We start from the raw sequence: 19,865 nt of genomic DNA on the forward strand, positions 1-19,865 counted from the left end.
TAATAATAATAATAAAAATAATAATGATAATAAGTTTAATGAATATGATATTATTACTCGTAAATCTTTATTTATAATATTATAATCTTTACATATATAATATATTATATACAAAACAATATAAATAATACAATTTAAATATAACTAGTAAATACATTTTTTTTTTTTTTTTTAATCCCAATCTAAATAATATTACTTAATATGATTGTATATCTTACATCATGTAATAGTTAATGTTTTTAATATTAAATTAGCTACTTTAATTTTTACTGGTACTCTCTTACCTTCTCACTCTTTCAAAAGTTATTCGTTTTCCTCATTATTCATTTCCTTTATCTCCTTCCTTATCAAATTTTAAACTTTATTTTTATTTTTTTTTATGAAAAAATATATTTTTTCTCAACTCTTTTCACTTACAATCTTTCACCTAGTAGCATCTTGGTGATTCTAGTTTTTTATTATCGTTGTCTCACTCCATGTTTTATCAAATTTATTTTGTAACCATAGTTTTTCTCTTTCTTCAAATATAGTTTCTTTTACTGTTATTCTTTTGTTAAAATATCTATTTTCAGTTTTTTGGTTTTTATCATTTTTTCTTTTATTATTGCATTTGCTTCAACTTGTATATCTCTTATTGGTAATTTTATTTATAAAATTTTATTTCATAACAAATTTGCAGGACATTTCCAATCATCACTTATAGAATATTTTTTTTTAATTTAGCAAATAGTTTTCTAGTTCATAATTTGTTTCAATATACTTTTTAATCGTTTTCTTTACCATACTATAATACTTTTCATATAATTTATTACTAAAAGAATAATCTGTGTTAGTATAATTTATTTGAATTCTCCAATTTTTTTTTCAAATTATCTAAAATTTTAGCAATTAAATGGCATATTATTGTCAGCTACTTATATAATATGAATACCGAACCTTAAAAAATCTCTGTCCACTTCTTAACGATATTTGCACTGTTTACTTGGTTTACTGACTTCTACCTATCTTGAAAAATAATCTACAATTATATAATCGTTCCATCTTAAGAAGCTACATTCATTTCCACTTTATCAAAGGATATATTTGGTATCTTATGGTTCATTAACCATTTTTTCTTATTACTTCTATTATTTTTATTATTGATATAATATACTAATACTAAGTTGATAATGCCAGACATTATACTTGTTCAGAAACATGCTATTTTGCCTAGTCTTTAGTTTATGACACTTCTTGATGACTGCCGTATAAATGTTTAAGCGTTATATTTCTGAAATTTTTTATATTACCACCCTATTTTAAAATTATACTAGTACACATTCAAATACTAAATTTTATCAAAATTTATAAAAATTAATTACCTTATTTTAATTTTTTAATTTATTTGATCATCTATAATAACACTCTTTCTCTCTTTTTAATACAGTATCTTCATTCGTTTCTAATTTCAATTTATTTAGTTTTTCTATATCATATTTAATTTCTGCCCTCTTCACTAAATGTATTGAGTCTCTTTGTTATACTCTTTGTCAACTAGTCTGCTATATACATACATCTACCAAGTAAATATTTTATTTAAAATGTAATTCATTAATTTTTATCTTTATTTTATAATTTGTCATTCTCAATATTTCCTACTTTTTTTTTAACAATAAAATTTATGACAAGTGATTTTTATATATATTTTACCTCATTATAACCAAACATGAAATATCAAAACCTTTTAACTGAAAATGTGGTTATTAATAACTATTTTTTAATAATTCCCAACCTACATCTGTTCAATCTTAGTTAAAGATCTAAAAGCAAACTTCATATGCTTATTCAGTTATAATAAGCAATAAGAAATAGCGTCTTTAGATGTGTCACACGGTATTTGAACTACTTTCTAAGCATTACAATTATACTAATAAGGATTTTTCACTAATTTAACTTCTTTATTAATTACATTTTTTTTATTATCTAAACTAATGTTTTTTTCATTAAAAATTAACCCCATAAATTTAACTTATATTTGTTTATGTTGCAGCTTCGTAACAATATTTTCTAGCTCTTTCATCAAGCTTGCATATAATTTGTTCATGTTGCACTATTAACTCTGTGGTTATTAATATTATTAAAACAGATAACTACACTCTTTAAATCTCTAAAGTATTTTTCATTTTACTTTATGATTAGTTCTGATGCACATTCAATCCAAATTCTAATCTTAAAAATCTATAATTCCTAAATAAGTATTAAAAATATAGTAGGTACTTACTTATCCAATTTCTCTTATAATTTCATATGATCATATAAATGTGCTTTCTTTTAAATATAAAAATATAACACTATAATAAGTAGGGCTGGGAATTTAATGCACTAAAAAGCCTTAAAAAATGCATTAAAAATGCCAAAAAAAATGCAATAAAATATGCACTTAAAATGCAAAAATAGGAATATAAAATGCCAAAAATTATAGTATAAAATTCATTTTAAATGGTTTTTAATTTAATTTTTATATTTATATTAATATTAGATACAGGATATTAGTACAAAAAAGTGTTTATTTAATAAAAAAGTTTAAAAAATTGACATAAACTAATATACAGCCTGTGTAAAATAAAAAAGTTTTCAAACATGTTAATTGACAGAATTTGGTTAAAAATACTAGAAAATGAACTAAAAAAAACAAAATATGACCTTAAAATGCAAAATATGACCTAAAAATGCGAAAAATGACCTAAAAAAAATTAAAAACCTCAAAAAATGCAAAAAAATGCAAAATAAAAATTTCATAGATGGATTCGTAATTATATAATTCAAAGTATGTACTTACAAAGCTATGTTTTATAATCACCAAAAAAAAAAAATGCACTTTTCTATAAATTTACAGCCCTGAAGCGTTGTGCATAGCCAATATAAATGAATTACTGCATAGAATAATATTTTAAAACGTTTCAAATGTGAAAATTATAGTTATTGGTGTTTTTTCAATCAAGTGATTTTAAATTACCTAAATTAAAAAAAAAAAAAACTGAAATATAAAATTAAATAAAGGAATAAAAATGATTTATTAGATTATAACGTTTAATTCCATTACGAAAAGTAAAGTTATTTTGAATATTATGTCACGGAATAATGTTTGATATTATGTAACAGTTAACTTAGCTGATAGTATATTGAGGATTATGTTAAGTCGATTAGTTTCCGCGAGAAAAGAAAAATTAAATTAGATGAAATATAGTTTTTAAATAATTCATTTAATGTTTAACTGTTACAACAAACTATTCCACATTTTGTTTACATTTATTTCATATTATTTTCAGACTTGCCTAAAGACGGTCCGTATATCACTGGCGATAAATCAATTTACCAATTTGGTAACACGATCAATTTGAATTGTTCTTCAGCCAAGTCTTATCCAGCATCCAATCTTCATTGGTACATAAATAACATTTCGGTAAGTAAAATCCGATAAAATTATTAGAATTCTGGTTTTTAAAAATACATAAAAAAGAAAAATTTTAAAAATAAAAACTGTTAAGTAGTTCATTAACACACACTCAATGAAGTATGTGATCTGCATTGTTAAGATGTTAATATATTATATTGTACTAGTGGAATTATTGTTTTATTTTTATTTTCTACTGCTTAAACTAAAACCAATTTAGTCTGTTTAAAAAAAATAAAAATAAAAATAAAAATAAAATATTTTGACTTATCATTCATGTTAAAATTATAATATAGAAAATAAACCATAAATAAATAGTTTCTGTTCAATTTCATCGTTTTCGATAACTGTAGTAGATTCGTGTTTCTATAAAGGTCTCTGGACACCATACGACCCTTTTGCAGTTATAATATTCCCGATATGAAATGGTCTGCTCAAAAACAGGTTATAATATTAATATAATGTTGTACTATCATAAACTACGTCTAACATCTTTCCTTGTGCTCTAGACGGTGCATGTACATTACTATATGCAGATACCATCTATATTTATATTTTGCATTATATATCTATAATGTGTGTGTGTGTGTGTGTGTGTGTGTGTGTGTGCCAATAAAATACACCGGAACAAAATTACATATTTCACCGACTATTATAAATTCCAAATCTTCCTTTTGTACCGTAACAGCAATTTTATTTTTATTCAAAATTTCATTATTGTAATTTTTCATCGGTTTGGTCTCAATCGACACTGTAAATAAACATATACAATTACAATTATATTTTATGGTTTATTATTACACGTTCCGATAATATGAATTAATTTTTTTATGAATAACTACACAAATTTAACCTAGTAAATGTATATGCAACTATATCTTTATACATACTATTATAATGGAATAAAAAAACGTTAAAAACATCAGCTGTAAGTATAGTTATTAAAATGTAAGTTATTGATATATTTAATATTATGTTAAAAGATTTTATAAAATTTATATATAAACATATATACTTGTAAATACACGTATAAATTTCATATAAATTTGTTGCTTCAGAACATATTTTGTAAAATCATAAGAAACATATTTTCTTATTCAATAACGACGTGTTCTATCTTTTATTTTTATATATAAAATAAATAGAAAAACGATACTTTTGTTTTACTTCAAAAGTCTAAGTTATATGGATTTGTATATTATATAAATATAAGATTTACTTAAACTACATTGTATGTAGATAAAAATAAAACTTTATTTTATCATAGTTTTTCTATATCTAGTATTATATACATTTATATTTACTTTATCTTTACAATTTTTTATATACGAGGAGAATTCGCAAAATATAACCAGAATCTATAAATAAAACATTAGTAGATTATGAAAATAAAAAAATATAGAAAATAGTTGCGTGTCCTTTCCTATAGCATTAAACTATTGTAGTTTAAATAGTATAAATTACTTAAATTTGAATATAAACGTGATGTATGAAATTGCTTGTAATTAGATTCCATACGTAACTACAAATTTAAACTGAATACATTTAAAAACAAACAAATTAAGTTTTATTTACATTTTCTCTACATTTCAACTGTAAATTAGATAAATTAAATATAATTTGAATGATACTAAAACATATAAAATATTTATAATTGATACAAAATCTATACGTTAGTATGAAAATAATAAAATAAAATAATTAAGTAACATAATAGATATTTAATATTAACGATAATTAACCATTAAATTTAAAACAAAAGAACGTTAAACTTATTTAAAAATGTTTCATTTAAGTTTTTAAGTTTTTTTCTCTTTTTGTTATTTAATTCATAACTTTGAAAATATATTTATTAATATAATGTAAAAACTTACATTTTGTTGGGTAACTTAATAAAAATTAAATTTGAAAAGTTGTTGTCAATAAATACATATTTAATTTATTTTTTACTGTTATGTGTATACTTTTTTAAGCTCAAAAAAAAAAAAAAAAAAAAAAATAAAGCGCTTTATGATTTACATTTATTACGTGCTAATAAACTGTTATGATTATATATTATTTTTAGAATATTACATTTTACTATAATATCAAACAATAGCTATTGAGTATTTATACTGCGGAACGAGTATAGGTACCTATATTACAATTCAGATGGTATCATTATTTTAGTTTCAAAATGATTAAAATAGGCAATACATATTATTATGATCAACTATTACACATTCCATCATTAATTTGAAATACCCTATGAGTTTTTTTAAGTCCACCTCTGGACGTTTAGTTTAATATTATCAAACTGTAATTACAAAAGTTTAGTAGATATACATTTATATCCAAGCTTTATTTTGGAACTATTTCCAAACATACAAACAACAACGAATCGTTTAAATTAATAACAACAATTTAATTATAATAATAATATTATAATAGCTGAATTTTGCTTATCTGATCGTTACTAAAGAGTACTTTGGTTAAAACAAGAAACTACATAGCAACGGGCTTTGCGATTTAAATCTAATCCAAAATCATTTTCCAATGGGTTAAAATATGTTTATAGCTTTTAGAGAAAAAGCAAATTTTTTTTACGACCCATAGCTAGATTGAACTTGAACGTTCAAAAAGTGTACGAGATAATATATTTACGGGTGCGAAAAATAATAAAATCTTTATTTTTTCTATTACTGGATATTTTCACCGAGGTGGTTTTATTGCCACCGGAGACAGTATACGAACGTACGCGCGCTAATGAAACCCACAACCTCAGCTGTATCGGATTTACGCTAAAGATAAATCTACACAAAAAAAAGACGTCGCCAACGTAACCGATTTGGATTTGTTTTTCTTTTTTGAGGTTTCCTTTAGCCTTATAACTTCGCATGTTGAATTCCGTTACCAAGATTTCACTAATAGTATACACTTGCATGTTTAATTAATTGCTATCCAAATAGCGGCTATACTAACACGCAAGTGAAACTTAGCTCGTGAATTCACATAACAATTCTTTCATATATTTATCTAAATATATTTGTTTATACACAGTGACTTGTAGAACGTAAACTCAATATTAAAAATCATTATTTATTAGTTAAAATAGATCGTTTTTGAGCTGGTTCCAAACAGTTTCAGTGAACGCGTAAATAACCCTATAACGGTCGGTAAGTTAAAAATATTATAGGTAGCTGATTGTTAAAATTTAATTTTAAAATCTAATAACTCGATATGCATCAATATAATGGTAAAATTTTAAATTTTATCTTAATAATACAACTATATAACGTTTAAAGCTGGAGCTCGAAATATCCAACTAAAATTAATGTATTAACTTAATTTAGATAAAATATAATTTTATTGAACAAAAACTATTAAACATTAAACACGGTCTAATTGTACAAATAATCATCTGTATTTTATTTTTAAAAACGTAAGTATTATATAAGTATAGAATAAAATACGCTAATACCTATATCGTTTAAACGCGTGTCCTTTAGTTCGACCATTCATAAAGTGACAAAGCATTAGCTTTTTGAGTTGAATGAAAATCCATTTCACCACCTTATACACTACGTGTAATCCTCTCACGTCTAAGATACACGTGAAACGGATAAATTCCGGTCCGTTGGACTTGACAAATATTTTAAAAGCTTACACATTCATATTGGCAAAGAACTTGAAAGACATTAGATTTTATAGACGGACACTATATCTACTAGTAATACTATTTCAGTTAATGTATGATTAAAAAAAAAAATAAATATATATATATATATATATACTTTTTAGTAATATATTCTATATACTATAAAATCTAATAATATATAAAAATAATAATAGTATTTACAAAAATAATTAACTATTACCTAGGTCCAAAAATTATACATACATTACGTCTGTGAGTACGTTTTAATTTATAAAAAAAAAAAAACAGATAAAGCTTTAGAATGATTTATGTATTTACAAACAATTTTACATTTAAAATAAATACAAATAAATACGAATCACAAATCAAAATAAATAATATCTTCTTTGTAAATTATTTGGTTAATCTTTCAATAAAAATGTCTTGTGGTAGATATGTTTTCAGCTTAGGTTTATATGTATTCTTTTTAAATTTTTATTACTGGTATATATTTTCTAAGTTAGTTTTTTGTCAAAATATATCTCTAAGTATTTTACTGATTCATTTTTGCTGCCATATTGCATTTTTTGGTTGTTAACTTATATTAAGGATAAATTTACCTATATTATCAAGATAAACATACTGATTTCACTTTTGGTGAAATTAGGATGTCTTGATAACTTTAAGAATAATTCGTTAAGGGATTCTTGTAAATATTATATTGAAAATTTTAGAATATAATTTCATGAAAAATAAAAATCGTATTACAAAATGAAAATCATTTGATTTAAATCTATAACTGAAAATACTACTAAAAATTTAAAAATGTGTTTAGATATTTTATTTAAACTGTTTTCATTTTCATTTGTTATTGGTACAGTTATAGAATCTACATGCGATTTTATTATTATCTATATATTATAAAAATATTGTAATTCAAGAATTTGTTAGTTAAACATAAATTTAGATTCCATAATTAATCAAATACGTTTAAAAAGGTATCCGCAATGGTTTGATGGCTGGTGAGTGTTGTAATATAAACAAACATTTATATAGAAAAAAAATAAACGAAATATTGCCACATTCCTCATTACGCTATGTATTGTTAACGTGGCTTTTTTATAATTCATTACCTCCTAGGTAAACATGTCATTATACCTTTAATGTATGTATTATTTGGTATTCTATAGGCAATATGAGTGCATAAACCTTAAATTGATTAACTATAAATATAAAGTATATTACAGTATAGTACAATGATTATATTACACATTCAAATGTGAAACTAAAATGAAATATTAATTTTTAATGTTTGTATTTTATCGTAATTTAAAAGTTAATTTGAGTAGGTAAGTATATTCATAAATAAAAATCAATAATTTTATAATCCAATTAACAAAACGTAAGGTTCTAAAAAAATGTATCAAAAATTAAGTCAATTATTATAACATTATAAATTAAACAATATACAATATTAATTGAAATCGTGAAAAACTAATTAAAATTATTTAATATAATATTGTAATAGATATGAATTTTTTTGTGATAAGCATACAATGATTTAGTTCCCATTAATGATTTTTGTTTTGTACAGAATTATTTTTTTACACAGAATAAATTATTGTGTAGAAGCTCTAAACGCCGGTAAAAAATGTAAACAAATAAATAACTTGAGAATTTCTTAACGAGGTTGTCTTTTGCATAATGGCGTTTAAAATATGATGTGCCGGTGAAAAGGATTATTACACGCAAGCTTCATGCACGCATTCGGTCATGATGTGGTTTTTTGTCATATAAGGGGGTGCCTTATGCCAAAATCCGGTTTACGAACCGTAATTATGAAGTCAAAAAAGGTTGGCGGGGATTTAAATTTTCATCACTTTAATATTATATAAGAATAACATATAATTTTAACAAAAAGGTTTACCCGCCAAATCGAATCTATACTAAAATACTAACAATCATTTACCGTAGTTTTGCAGAACTTTAAGTTCATGGCGCCCTTTTTCCGGTTAAACTAAAACTTTTTAATTTCAAAATATGTTTTTAAAATCTTCTTATGATTATTGTTTATATAAATATACAAAACTATGAAAAAATTATATATTTTTTATTTACTTAATTGGAGAACACTTGAAATAAATAATAAATATATTATATTTTAAAATAATATATTTGTAGTTCAAACAAGATTCTATTACATTTTTCATTTTCTTTATTTAACGTATAGGTTTATTTGTTATAAGTTCAACAGTCTAAATGTTTGGATAAGATTTTTAAGACTTTCATTTAAATACATTATACATATATTATCAGTAAAAAATAAAAAATTACCATAAAATACATAACCATGAATCATATATTTAAAAAAAATCATTTGTCATCAATAATTTATCTTATAAATATATTTTAAAACATTAAAGAGTGTATACTTTAATATACAACATTATTATATCAAAACAATGAATTGCAAAAAATGAATGCAATAAAAAATATTATCCGGTTTGATAAACAATAAATAAACCTCACATTTATTGAATAATTTATAAATTACATTTAAACCAAATTTAGTAAGGTATTATATTTCATAAAATTATTCTTAAAAAATATGTCAATATCACTAAATATAACTTAATATATTTTCAAAGTATCAATAATTGATAAGCAATTTATATTTATTAACATTATTTATTCATGACTCTTAGCTAAAAAAAAAAACCACAAATACTTCTTTCTAATTTCTCTTTTTTAAATTTTTATTTGTGTATATTGTAAACTAAAAAATGATTTTGATGAAACATATTTAAATATAGAATACATTATTTTTTCATGATGGTTATGGCCTGTGGTACCTACTCCTAACGTATAGAACATCACTATAAGAATTTAAAATTAAACATTTATTTGTATTTAGCACCGATTTCAACGAGTCTGTTTTTGTGATTTCAAGTGTTTTTTTTTTTTTTTTTCAATAAAATTAATAATATTTGAGACATTTTTACAGTTATATGGTACTAAAATATAAAATATTAATGAATTTATTGTTCATCCATTTGATTGTGGGATTGAATCTCAATGAAAAATATTGCGTATCGATCAATGATGGGTTAAATTAAAAATGGAAAATAATTGAAATTATTAATTTAAAAATATATTTAATATTAATTTTAAAATATATAATAGTTGGATTAAAATAATATATATTACATAAAGTTAAATAGAAGAAATATTTGATTTTTCTTTTAGGATAATATATTATGACAAATGAAATGTAGCGTGCTTTAATTTAAAAATTCCTATCGAACTCTGTCTTCATTTTTTTTGACACACCCAATATAACTTTTAGTCAGTTATTATGTAATTTCAATTGGTTTAATAGGTTTATTGATATCGGAGGTTAAATATATATATATATATTCAATCGAAATACTAAACATATTTTATTTTTATGATACTCAATGTTATTGTTTTTCATTATTTTATCATTTTGATACACAAACAAAAGTATAAAAGAAGTGTAAATTCCTCGCTAAAACATCAACTCTTATTTTTATTATTATATGTTAATACATTAAAAAATATTGATGAACACTATTGAATAAAATTATACTTAGTTTATTATATTTTTTACTTTAGCGTTTTCTATCTTTTAGTGAAATTAAATATATATCCAGGTCACCTATAATTAAATTATTTATTTAATATAGTTATTAATAATATAATGTTCAACAATATCATGAATGATTTTACATACTTTTATCTAAAAAATAAATGTAAAATAAATATTTATTGTTACTTTTTATTGTTTATTTTTTATCCAAGGAAGTACATTTAATGTTAAATAAGTTTTGTGGGCTAAATTATTACTTAACTAATTTTAAATGCGGTTTTAATATTATTTTGGAAGGTTTCAAAGTGTTGGGTTTTTATCTAGCTTTTATTTTATGTGTTATTATTAATAAAAAAAGTATAAGTTTTAAATTTAAAATTTATAAATGTTAAAAAAAAAATTATCTTTAATAACAGACATTTTTGTATTTAACATGAGTGCGCATTTAAATAGATACTATAAACCTGTGTGACTTTCTGAAAGTAATAAAAATAAAAAATTAATTAAAAAAATTAAATTAAATTAAATTACATTAAATTTTTTTTTAAATTTAATTCAAAGTAATTGAAAAAATAAAAAACAAGGCTATAATCATCAAAAAAACTTATTTTTTTAATAATTATTACTTAATAATATTCTACAAATGTTGGAAATAATATTATGATTATTTTGTAGTAACAAAACAATAATTAAATGCCAATTGCTATTAGATATATTTTTAAATTAATATAATATGTATCATACATTTTATTATTATTTATGATTATTATTATTATTATTATTATTATTTTATGTACTTTTACGTATAAAAACCAATAATTTTTCTCATTATTTTTAAGAATTTATTAAAATATACAAACCATTTGAGAGATAAATACATTTTTTTTATGATAAACAAAACCTTTTAAAAATATTTAACGCAGGGGTGAAAATAATGATTTTTGCACGTATACACACGATTATTGTGGATGTGCTGTGCTATAAATATATATTTATTATTGTTATTATTATTATTCATTTTTGAGATATATAAGGTTCATATAATACGTGTGTGCGTGTGTTTTACAGGCGAGAGAAGAATATTTGAAGAGGTTCCCAGCACAAAAACACCCTCGAGGACTTGTGACGACAACATTGGGGTTGCATTTACCTTTAGATGCGGAAACCGTATTGAATGGGGCAGTAAGGGTTAGGTGTGTGGCTGTATTATCACCCGTACTATGGATTAGTGACAACGAGAAAGTGTTGCCCAGACAAGATAAAAGAGAAGCACTCCTGCTTGGTAACAAACTACATTTATTTATACATTAGTATCGAAAATAAAAATTATATAATTATACTTAAAGTTGTTATTACACTTAAAAATCGAGTTGGAATGATTTTAAGTTTCATAATAATTTATTGCTAATAATATTAAAAGAATAATTTACTTAAGTTAAATAAAACTCATCCTACAGCTAATAACAGCATTTATTTTAAGAATATTTTAACAAAAAATATGAGACCCATATTAAATAACTTACAGTTTTATAGATTAAACATTATCTAAATCACTAATAACATAAAATATTTAAAATTATCTTTAATACCACTGTACATAATATTATAGACATTATCTAACGTTCAATTTTCTTATTGTTTTAGTTACAGGGTCTTCCAGCGAATGTAATTCCAGCAGAGTCATCGTGTTCCTATTTTTATTAATCATACATGTGTTTTTTTAAAATAAAATAAGAAAACAAATTATCAATAAATAAATAAAAAATATCATATCAAAAATAATTTTATTCTAATATTTTAATTTTTTGAAAAATGTATTTTATTTGTAAATTGAATTACATTAGATATAGTTAATCCCTATATAAATAAACATGTATTACTTGTATTAAATAAATAAAGTGTTTTAAATTACTCAATATCCTCTTTTTGATTCATTTATCGAATTTTATAATACTAATGACGATAAACATTTATTTTAAATTCATATATTTTTATTAGACAGATAATAACTTGCAAGCAAGTAGCCAAACGTTTTCTAAGGGAATCTTTAACAATATCATCATTGATAGTTTAAATAAAATATATTACCTATGTATGTTAATACTAGCTAAAATTTATAATTTTAAAATCAATTTATGCTTAATAATAACTATATTTTAATAAATATATTTTTTACAATACCTGTTAAACTACACTTACAACACTCTTTCACTCGCCATTATATTTTGATAACTTATATTACAATCTATCATCTAAAATATTTTCAGTGTTAGCTCAAATTCACAGATATAATTTATGTAACATTACAATAACTCATTTAAACGTGAAATAATGAATAACTAAAATTTTCTGAAGCAAATATAATTTTAATAAATTATAAATTTGACACGTTAAAAAATAAACAAGTTACTTGTACGACTTATCAATTTAAAATCATCTGATTATAAAATCGTTATCACAAATTTTTATAATGTTTCAACAACTTATTTAGTTTTCATTTACATTGAATTAATGGTTATCAATAATTAATAATGCCAATATTGATAGTTTTTCAATAAATAAAAATGTTTCCATAAATTTAATGACATAAGAAACATCTACATAATTTTATTTTTTTGCGTATATTTACTTAATCATATATCACATAAAGATCTTCATTTTGCATTAATCATACAATTATCAAATATTGTTTTAAATTAGTATAGTCATTAATACTATTTTAATTGAATATTTATCCATTGTAAGAACATGAATATAACGACTAATATTTAGCATAACATTTTACTTTTATAACTTATTTATTGTTAGCCATGTAAAAAAAAATTATAATGTATTGAAAAAATATATAGTCATCACTATTTAGTAGTATATTAAATACCATAATTAATAATTAAGCAGTGAAATATGGACATATTAATAAAGCTTGCAAAACTGTATACCTAATTATTTATGAGTTAAAATCAGGTTGTTGTATTTGAAAAAAAAATGTTATACGTTATTTCGTTATTTACAGTTAAAATGTTATACAAATTTTGAATTTGTCGTCATTCAGAATTTAAACGTTATTCAAATTTTGCATTTATCGTTATTCAGAATTATAATTTTTAATATATTTTATGAATTATGACTATTAAATAATTGGAAATTAATTATTTTATTTAATGATATACTATACATAAAGTTTTGCGTTATTTTTTGTTTGATGATATATCATATATTTTATTAATCGTTATGGTTTGTTTTGTGTTGCTTAATTATTTATGCGTATCGTTTTCCATCATAATTACATTTACAAATGTTAATCATTTTTTTGTCAAATATTACGTTATTGTAACGTTTGTAAGCCTGCTTAAGATAACTAAATAAAATATATGGTTAGAATTAGATGCATACACATATTAGAGTGACATTATAATTTCTTGATAACATTTTTATCAGTCATTTAAATAAGATAATATTATCACGGCCACATGGATGAAATATATTTTTAGTAACTGTTATTTGTATCAAATATTATTTTTATCCAATCACTATTATTATACATATAATGTATAAACATTTAAATATATTAAATCAAATAAAAATTACCATTAAAATATTATTCATGAGCTAGCATACATTAACTGTCGCTTCACACTACCTAATTATATTTACACGAAATCGTATCCTTTATTCATATTTAAATTTATAATTTATTATAAATACCAATTTGTAACATAAATTAAAATGCAATTATTTAACATGATATTATATACGATTCGATTATAGTATTATGATTGTGATTTGTAACTAATTGGTGTATTTAATATATATTTATAATAAATAAATATATGTATAATATACATTAATTAATTAGCTCTATGATTCATAAAAAACAAAAAATTAAAATAAATACTTTGTATAACATTTTATATGCAATAAATATAACTATATTTATTTGATATTTACTATAAACCGATATCAACCATCGCTAATTATATTTAAATTTGGTATATCATATAACATATAATAATTCTATTTAACGCTTATGTTTTATTTTTACAATAAAATACCCGTAGAATATTAGTTATAAATTATAGATATAGATTAAAAATAAAGGTATTTTATTTTTTTTAACGACTGAAAAAATAGCAAGTCAAGATTTTCACAAAAATTGTTTAAAAAAGATGTAATATAATACGTAAGTCCTCAACAAATTGTATCTTCAACAATTGAACCTTAAGCATGAGATATCCGATTTCTAAGAACTCCAAAGAACGCATCCAAGAGTAATTTTCTATAACACTTTACTTTATTTTTACTAGCATATTAGTTTTCAATTTTTAGTCTTTATGTTTTATACACACAACGTTCCTTGAAATATCCAAATATATTGTTGATATGCTAAGAAAAAAAGTACAATAGTAATGCCATTTGTTCAACTGAACCACGTTCATATTACATTATTACAGTTGAAATACAAAGTCTAACAATTCGTTAACCCATTGAAATAAAACTGTATAAAAGGTAGGTATGATAATGTTTTATGTTGTTGATAAGAAGCAATATGATCCATATGATTATATCATAGTGTGGCTAAAAATTAGAGCTACTAAATTAACCAGATAATATTTAAGTGACACGAAGTATTCTCGATGCCGAATACTGTATTTTAGTGTCATGGTAAATACTCGTATGTATTCTTTGATATAATAATATATATTATATAAAATTATATAGCACACACCATCTGTTTAATAGTATGAATGCTAAACAACGTTTCAAATATCACTAATACATTCACATCTACTCCGTAAAATATTTCAAATTGTCAAGTAAGTCTTGTAAAATAGTAAACTACCTAACTACCTCGTTCACCAGTAAGTACCAATTTAATAATCTATATTATATTTGTGCACGTTTTAATTGTTCATATTTACCACACTGATTTCTATACAGTAAAATCTCAGAAATCGTTTAATAACGTTTAATTAATTATAGATGTCTGACCCTACTTATAATGTTTTTAAAGTATTTTTTTGGGAACCTGTTATCAAGTGGTTAATAGCTGTAGTCTGTAAATGCATATAACAGTAAAATGTTTATTTAACTCAAAAAAAAAAAAAAAAAACAAAAGACAAAGCTTTTAAAATATTAGAATATTTTATATCAAATTTGTTAGTTAAATCATTTAGAAGTTTAAAAGCTACTCTTATATTTATACAAGAAAACGTAAGTTGTGATCCAAAAAAATAATTCTTACTTTGAAAATTAAATATTTCCATCGTTTTTTTCTACATTGATTACCTAAGAATTAATTTTAAATGTAAATGTGGATATTTTTTTAGCTTTCAACAAGTCCAATCAATAAAACATATAATTATTTATTGATTTTAATCAAAATAAGTTAAAACTTTAAACTAAATTATATTATTTATCACATGTACCGACCGTGTAGGTATACAATATTTGTTTATATTTTGTTACTTGAGTATTTAGACATAAATGTTTAAAACAAAAATAAACAAATATAAAAATGTATTCATTTTATTATCTTTATAATTTAAAATATTTTTATTTTTGATCAAAAACAATATGAAACTATATATATATATAATTAGTTAAATAACGTGATACAGATTTCATAAAATCTGGGTTTTTCCCTTCATATTTTTAATGAAATGAAAAGTTTAATTCTTTCTAATTAAAATTTATTTCATGAGGTTTGATGATTTTATGCTTTTTTATAATAATAGCCCAATTACCGAGTTTACGTAAATTTACGTAAATGTAAAAATTAAATGGCCCAATTTTCGGGCCCTCTAGTATATAAGCATACTATAAACATATAAATGTATGTTTATTTTTATATGCGATAAATCTATGACGTATATCTACCAACATATAATAACAACTATCAAAATAAATTCATAATTATTCCATAACTATGAAACAAAAGAGACATCAAATTGTTTATACATTCAAAGGTGAACAAAAGTATGACATTGAGAAAAGTTATGACTAGGAAAGAACTATTGTTATGATATTAAAATAATAGTTTTGAGTTTATAAAAAACTATACATCTATCAAAAGTTAAAGAAAGTATAAACTCGCATATTTTTAAAATTTTAATGTATTTGATATTTTTTATAACAGTTAATATTGCTTTAGGTTTCAAATAACTGATTATAAATAGTTTCTAAAGCGTAATTTATTTAAATACAGAATAAATGTATATATACCAGTGTACGTATATTAAAATAATTGTTTCCGTTTATGAATAATGCAGAATTAAAATATCAAGTTTTAATGATTATCATTTACCTAATAGCATTTGAAGTCTTAAACTTTTTTCTACTGCATTATTTCTGTTTAATCGAGTAATTCATTAGTAAAAAAGGGCATAAAACGTATTATGATTTAAATTCCTTGAATATTTTTCTTTTTATACTAAACTTAATGTAAAATAATTAAAAATTATAGAACTTTTAAATCAGTTAGATTTTTTTTTACCACTCTATAATTTAATTTAATTTTTGCAAATGTTCATAATTCTGATATCTATGTAGACATAAATGTACAATACAGTATAATTAATGATTATTTTTTAAGTTAAACATATTTATTTATAATAAGTAGATATGGATGTATATTATTGAATTAATTATCAGTATAAATATAAAACTTAATATATTATGTATGGTTATAAATTGTAAATACATGCAAATTAGTTTTTTTTTTTAAGAAACTTGGTGAAAACCATTAGTTTCAACAATTACAATAAACAATATAATAAATATAATATAAACAATATAATACTCTAAAAAATAAGAAAAACATTTTTTTTTTTTTTTTTTAATTAATTTAAATTATGAAACCAGCCTGATGGAATAAATTAAGTAAGGATAAAATAACGGATTGAGAATTGCAGGAAAGGATAGATTGAGGATTGGCTGTAATGTTTAGAGAATTAATTAAAGAGAGAAAGCTTTTGCGTTGGGAGGAGACATATGGGCAGTTAAAAAGAATGTGAGTGATATTACAAGTGGCAGTGGTAGAATGGCAAGTGCAGAGGGGGGAATCATTTAGGCCAAGCTTGAATGAGTGCGAGGATAGTAAGGTGTGTCCGAAGCGAAGGTGAGAGAGAGATGAAATATTCTTGCGAGATAAGTTAGATGTGTCGAACCAAGGGAGATAATGCAAATTAATTAATCATGATAAATAAATAGGTTATGATAAAATTCTAAACAAATAATGGACAATAATAATTTACCTACTTATTTCATATGAAGTTGTGCCATCAATATTAGGTTTACTTATTGGAAATTAATATTATAGTTGTTTTAAAATATTTTTAATTTTTTTTTTATTGTATTTTCCATTTAATTATTAATTCAAATAAATGCAATATAAAATATAACACAATAAATTTGTTTGTATTTGTGATTCATATTTCCCGGGCATGACTAAATTGTCTAAGAAATATTTATATTTCTTATAACATATATACTCGTAACATGCATACACGTAACACGTATATCGATACAATCAAGTATAATATTATGTATTATATTTATAAGTACATTGCTGTTGTCAAGTAATTTGCATTTGACTATAAAGTAAATTTTCTTGAGATTTGTGGGTTATTAATTCTTAGGAACTAATAAATAATTAAGTATGCTTTCGTATACCACATGTCCATGAACATTGGTTAAACATTGAACGACTTATTCGCTGTCGGAAATGGCTCTGAAATTATCCGCGTCTGGCCTTTCCGTCTTACAGTAATACCCAACCGACAACCACACACGCATTGACCAGGAAGAATCACTCCGAAACAATTTACTGAAACCCGTTGGTCGTTCTACGTCGAGATGGATACCAATATGTGGATACAATATGCCAAATGTATGTGTGTGCGTGTGTATATATATATACGGTGGTACTATAATATATAAACATTAGGCACGGGGAAAAAAATCATCCGGCAACAGCAGTACAATAAAACAAGCTCGTCCATTGGGATTTGCCAAATTCGTTATTAAAGGGAGCTCTGAGACTTGCGGAGCAATAACGTTTTACCGGATTTTATATCTATGTATAAGTACATACACATGCACACAATGTACCGTACACCCGTTAAATTGCAAACGAACGGCTGACCGACCGCACAAGACGAAGAGCGTTTTATTCGATTCCTTTTCGCACTGCGATCCGCGCTCGCGGATATCTTCCGAGGCCGAGGGCTTAGCCGAGGTCGTATACGCAAGGATAACAGCCAGTTTTTTTTTTTGAACGATTTTCTCTGGCCGCAAATACACGCACAAAGATATATACTTACGGAGTATTATCGTATACGTATGTGCATGTGTATATATATATATATATATAAAATCGTAAAAATTATCCGTTGAGAAATTTCACTTCCATATAATGGCTGGGACTTACAGAAGCCCATTATTATCGTATACCTATAATACGTACTGAATTTAATGTACAGGGTGATATTTATTTTATTTTTTACAGTTGCTATATATATGGTTGTATTAAATATTATCTTATTTATTTTAGGCTTTAAGATACTTAACATAATACATAATATTTCAAACGCAAAAATACGTCTAGGACATTAAAACATTAGTTTAGATTGTTATACGATATGATAATCTCGTTCTACATGAAACAAACACTCTGTATATAGCTACAATGTTCTGAGTATTTTAAACTGTATTCTCAGATTAGATCTGTAGATTCTCATAAATCGAATGCATTGTAAATAAACGTTTAACATCATTTAACCATACGATTTGCAATATAATAAACGGAAAGTACATAATATTTTCTGTTTATTAAACTATTTACTATAAAATATCATTAGAACATTGAATATTATAAGTTATTATTTGAGTAATTTTATATAAATTGTTTTTTTAAGTATGTGACATACATACTTGTGTTTAAATATTTATTAATAATAGTACAAGAATTATAATTGAGAAACTATAATATTTTAATAATGACCTGACAATTATTACCTATGCTTGTTACTTATCACTCCCTTCCACATCATAACAAATACTAAAATTCACAATAATGGAATTAAAAAAAAAAAAAAAAATTATTATAATTATTTATACATAAAAGGCAATAACAATTGATTATGTGTTTTGTTGTTGAACGTGTCGTAGCCATTGTTAGGATTTAAGTGTTGACCATAATACGTTAT

At 22.9% G+C, this 19,865-nt stretch overlaps 1 protein-coding gene across 1 annotated transcript in view; it reads left to right on the top strand.

The window, feature by feature from the left end:
• Positions 1–12,419, top strand: part of LOC112604311 — an 83,014-nt gene extending 70,595 nt beyond the window's left edge. Inside the window, exons 5-7 of the mRNA XM_025353279.1 lie at positions 3,309–3,442; positions 11,728–11,941; positions 12,304–12,419. Coding sequence (XP_025209064.1) covers positions 3,309–3,442; positions 11,728–11,941; positions 12,304–12,383 — 428 coding nt within the window. The 3' untranslated portion in view covers positions 12,384–12,419. The remainder of the gene's footprint in view (positions 1–3,308; positions 3,443–11,727; positions 11,942–12,303) is intronic.
• The last annotated feature ends 7,446 nt before the right edge of the window (positions 12,420–19,865 follow it).

Source organism: Melanaphis sacchari, unplaced genomic scaffold (genome assembly GCF_002803265.2).
Source record: "Melanaphis sacchari strain LSU unplaced genomic scaffold, SCAv2.0 Contig11_pilon_pilon, whole genome shotgun sequence".
Taxonomy (NCBI): Eukaryota; Metazoa; Arthropoda; class Insecta; order Hemiptera; family Aphididae; genus Melanaphis; species Melanaphis sacchari.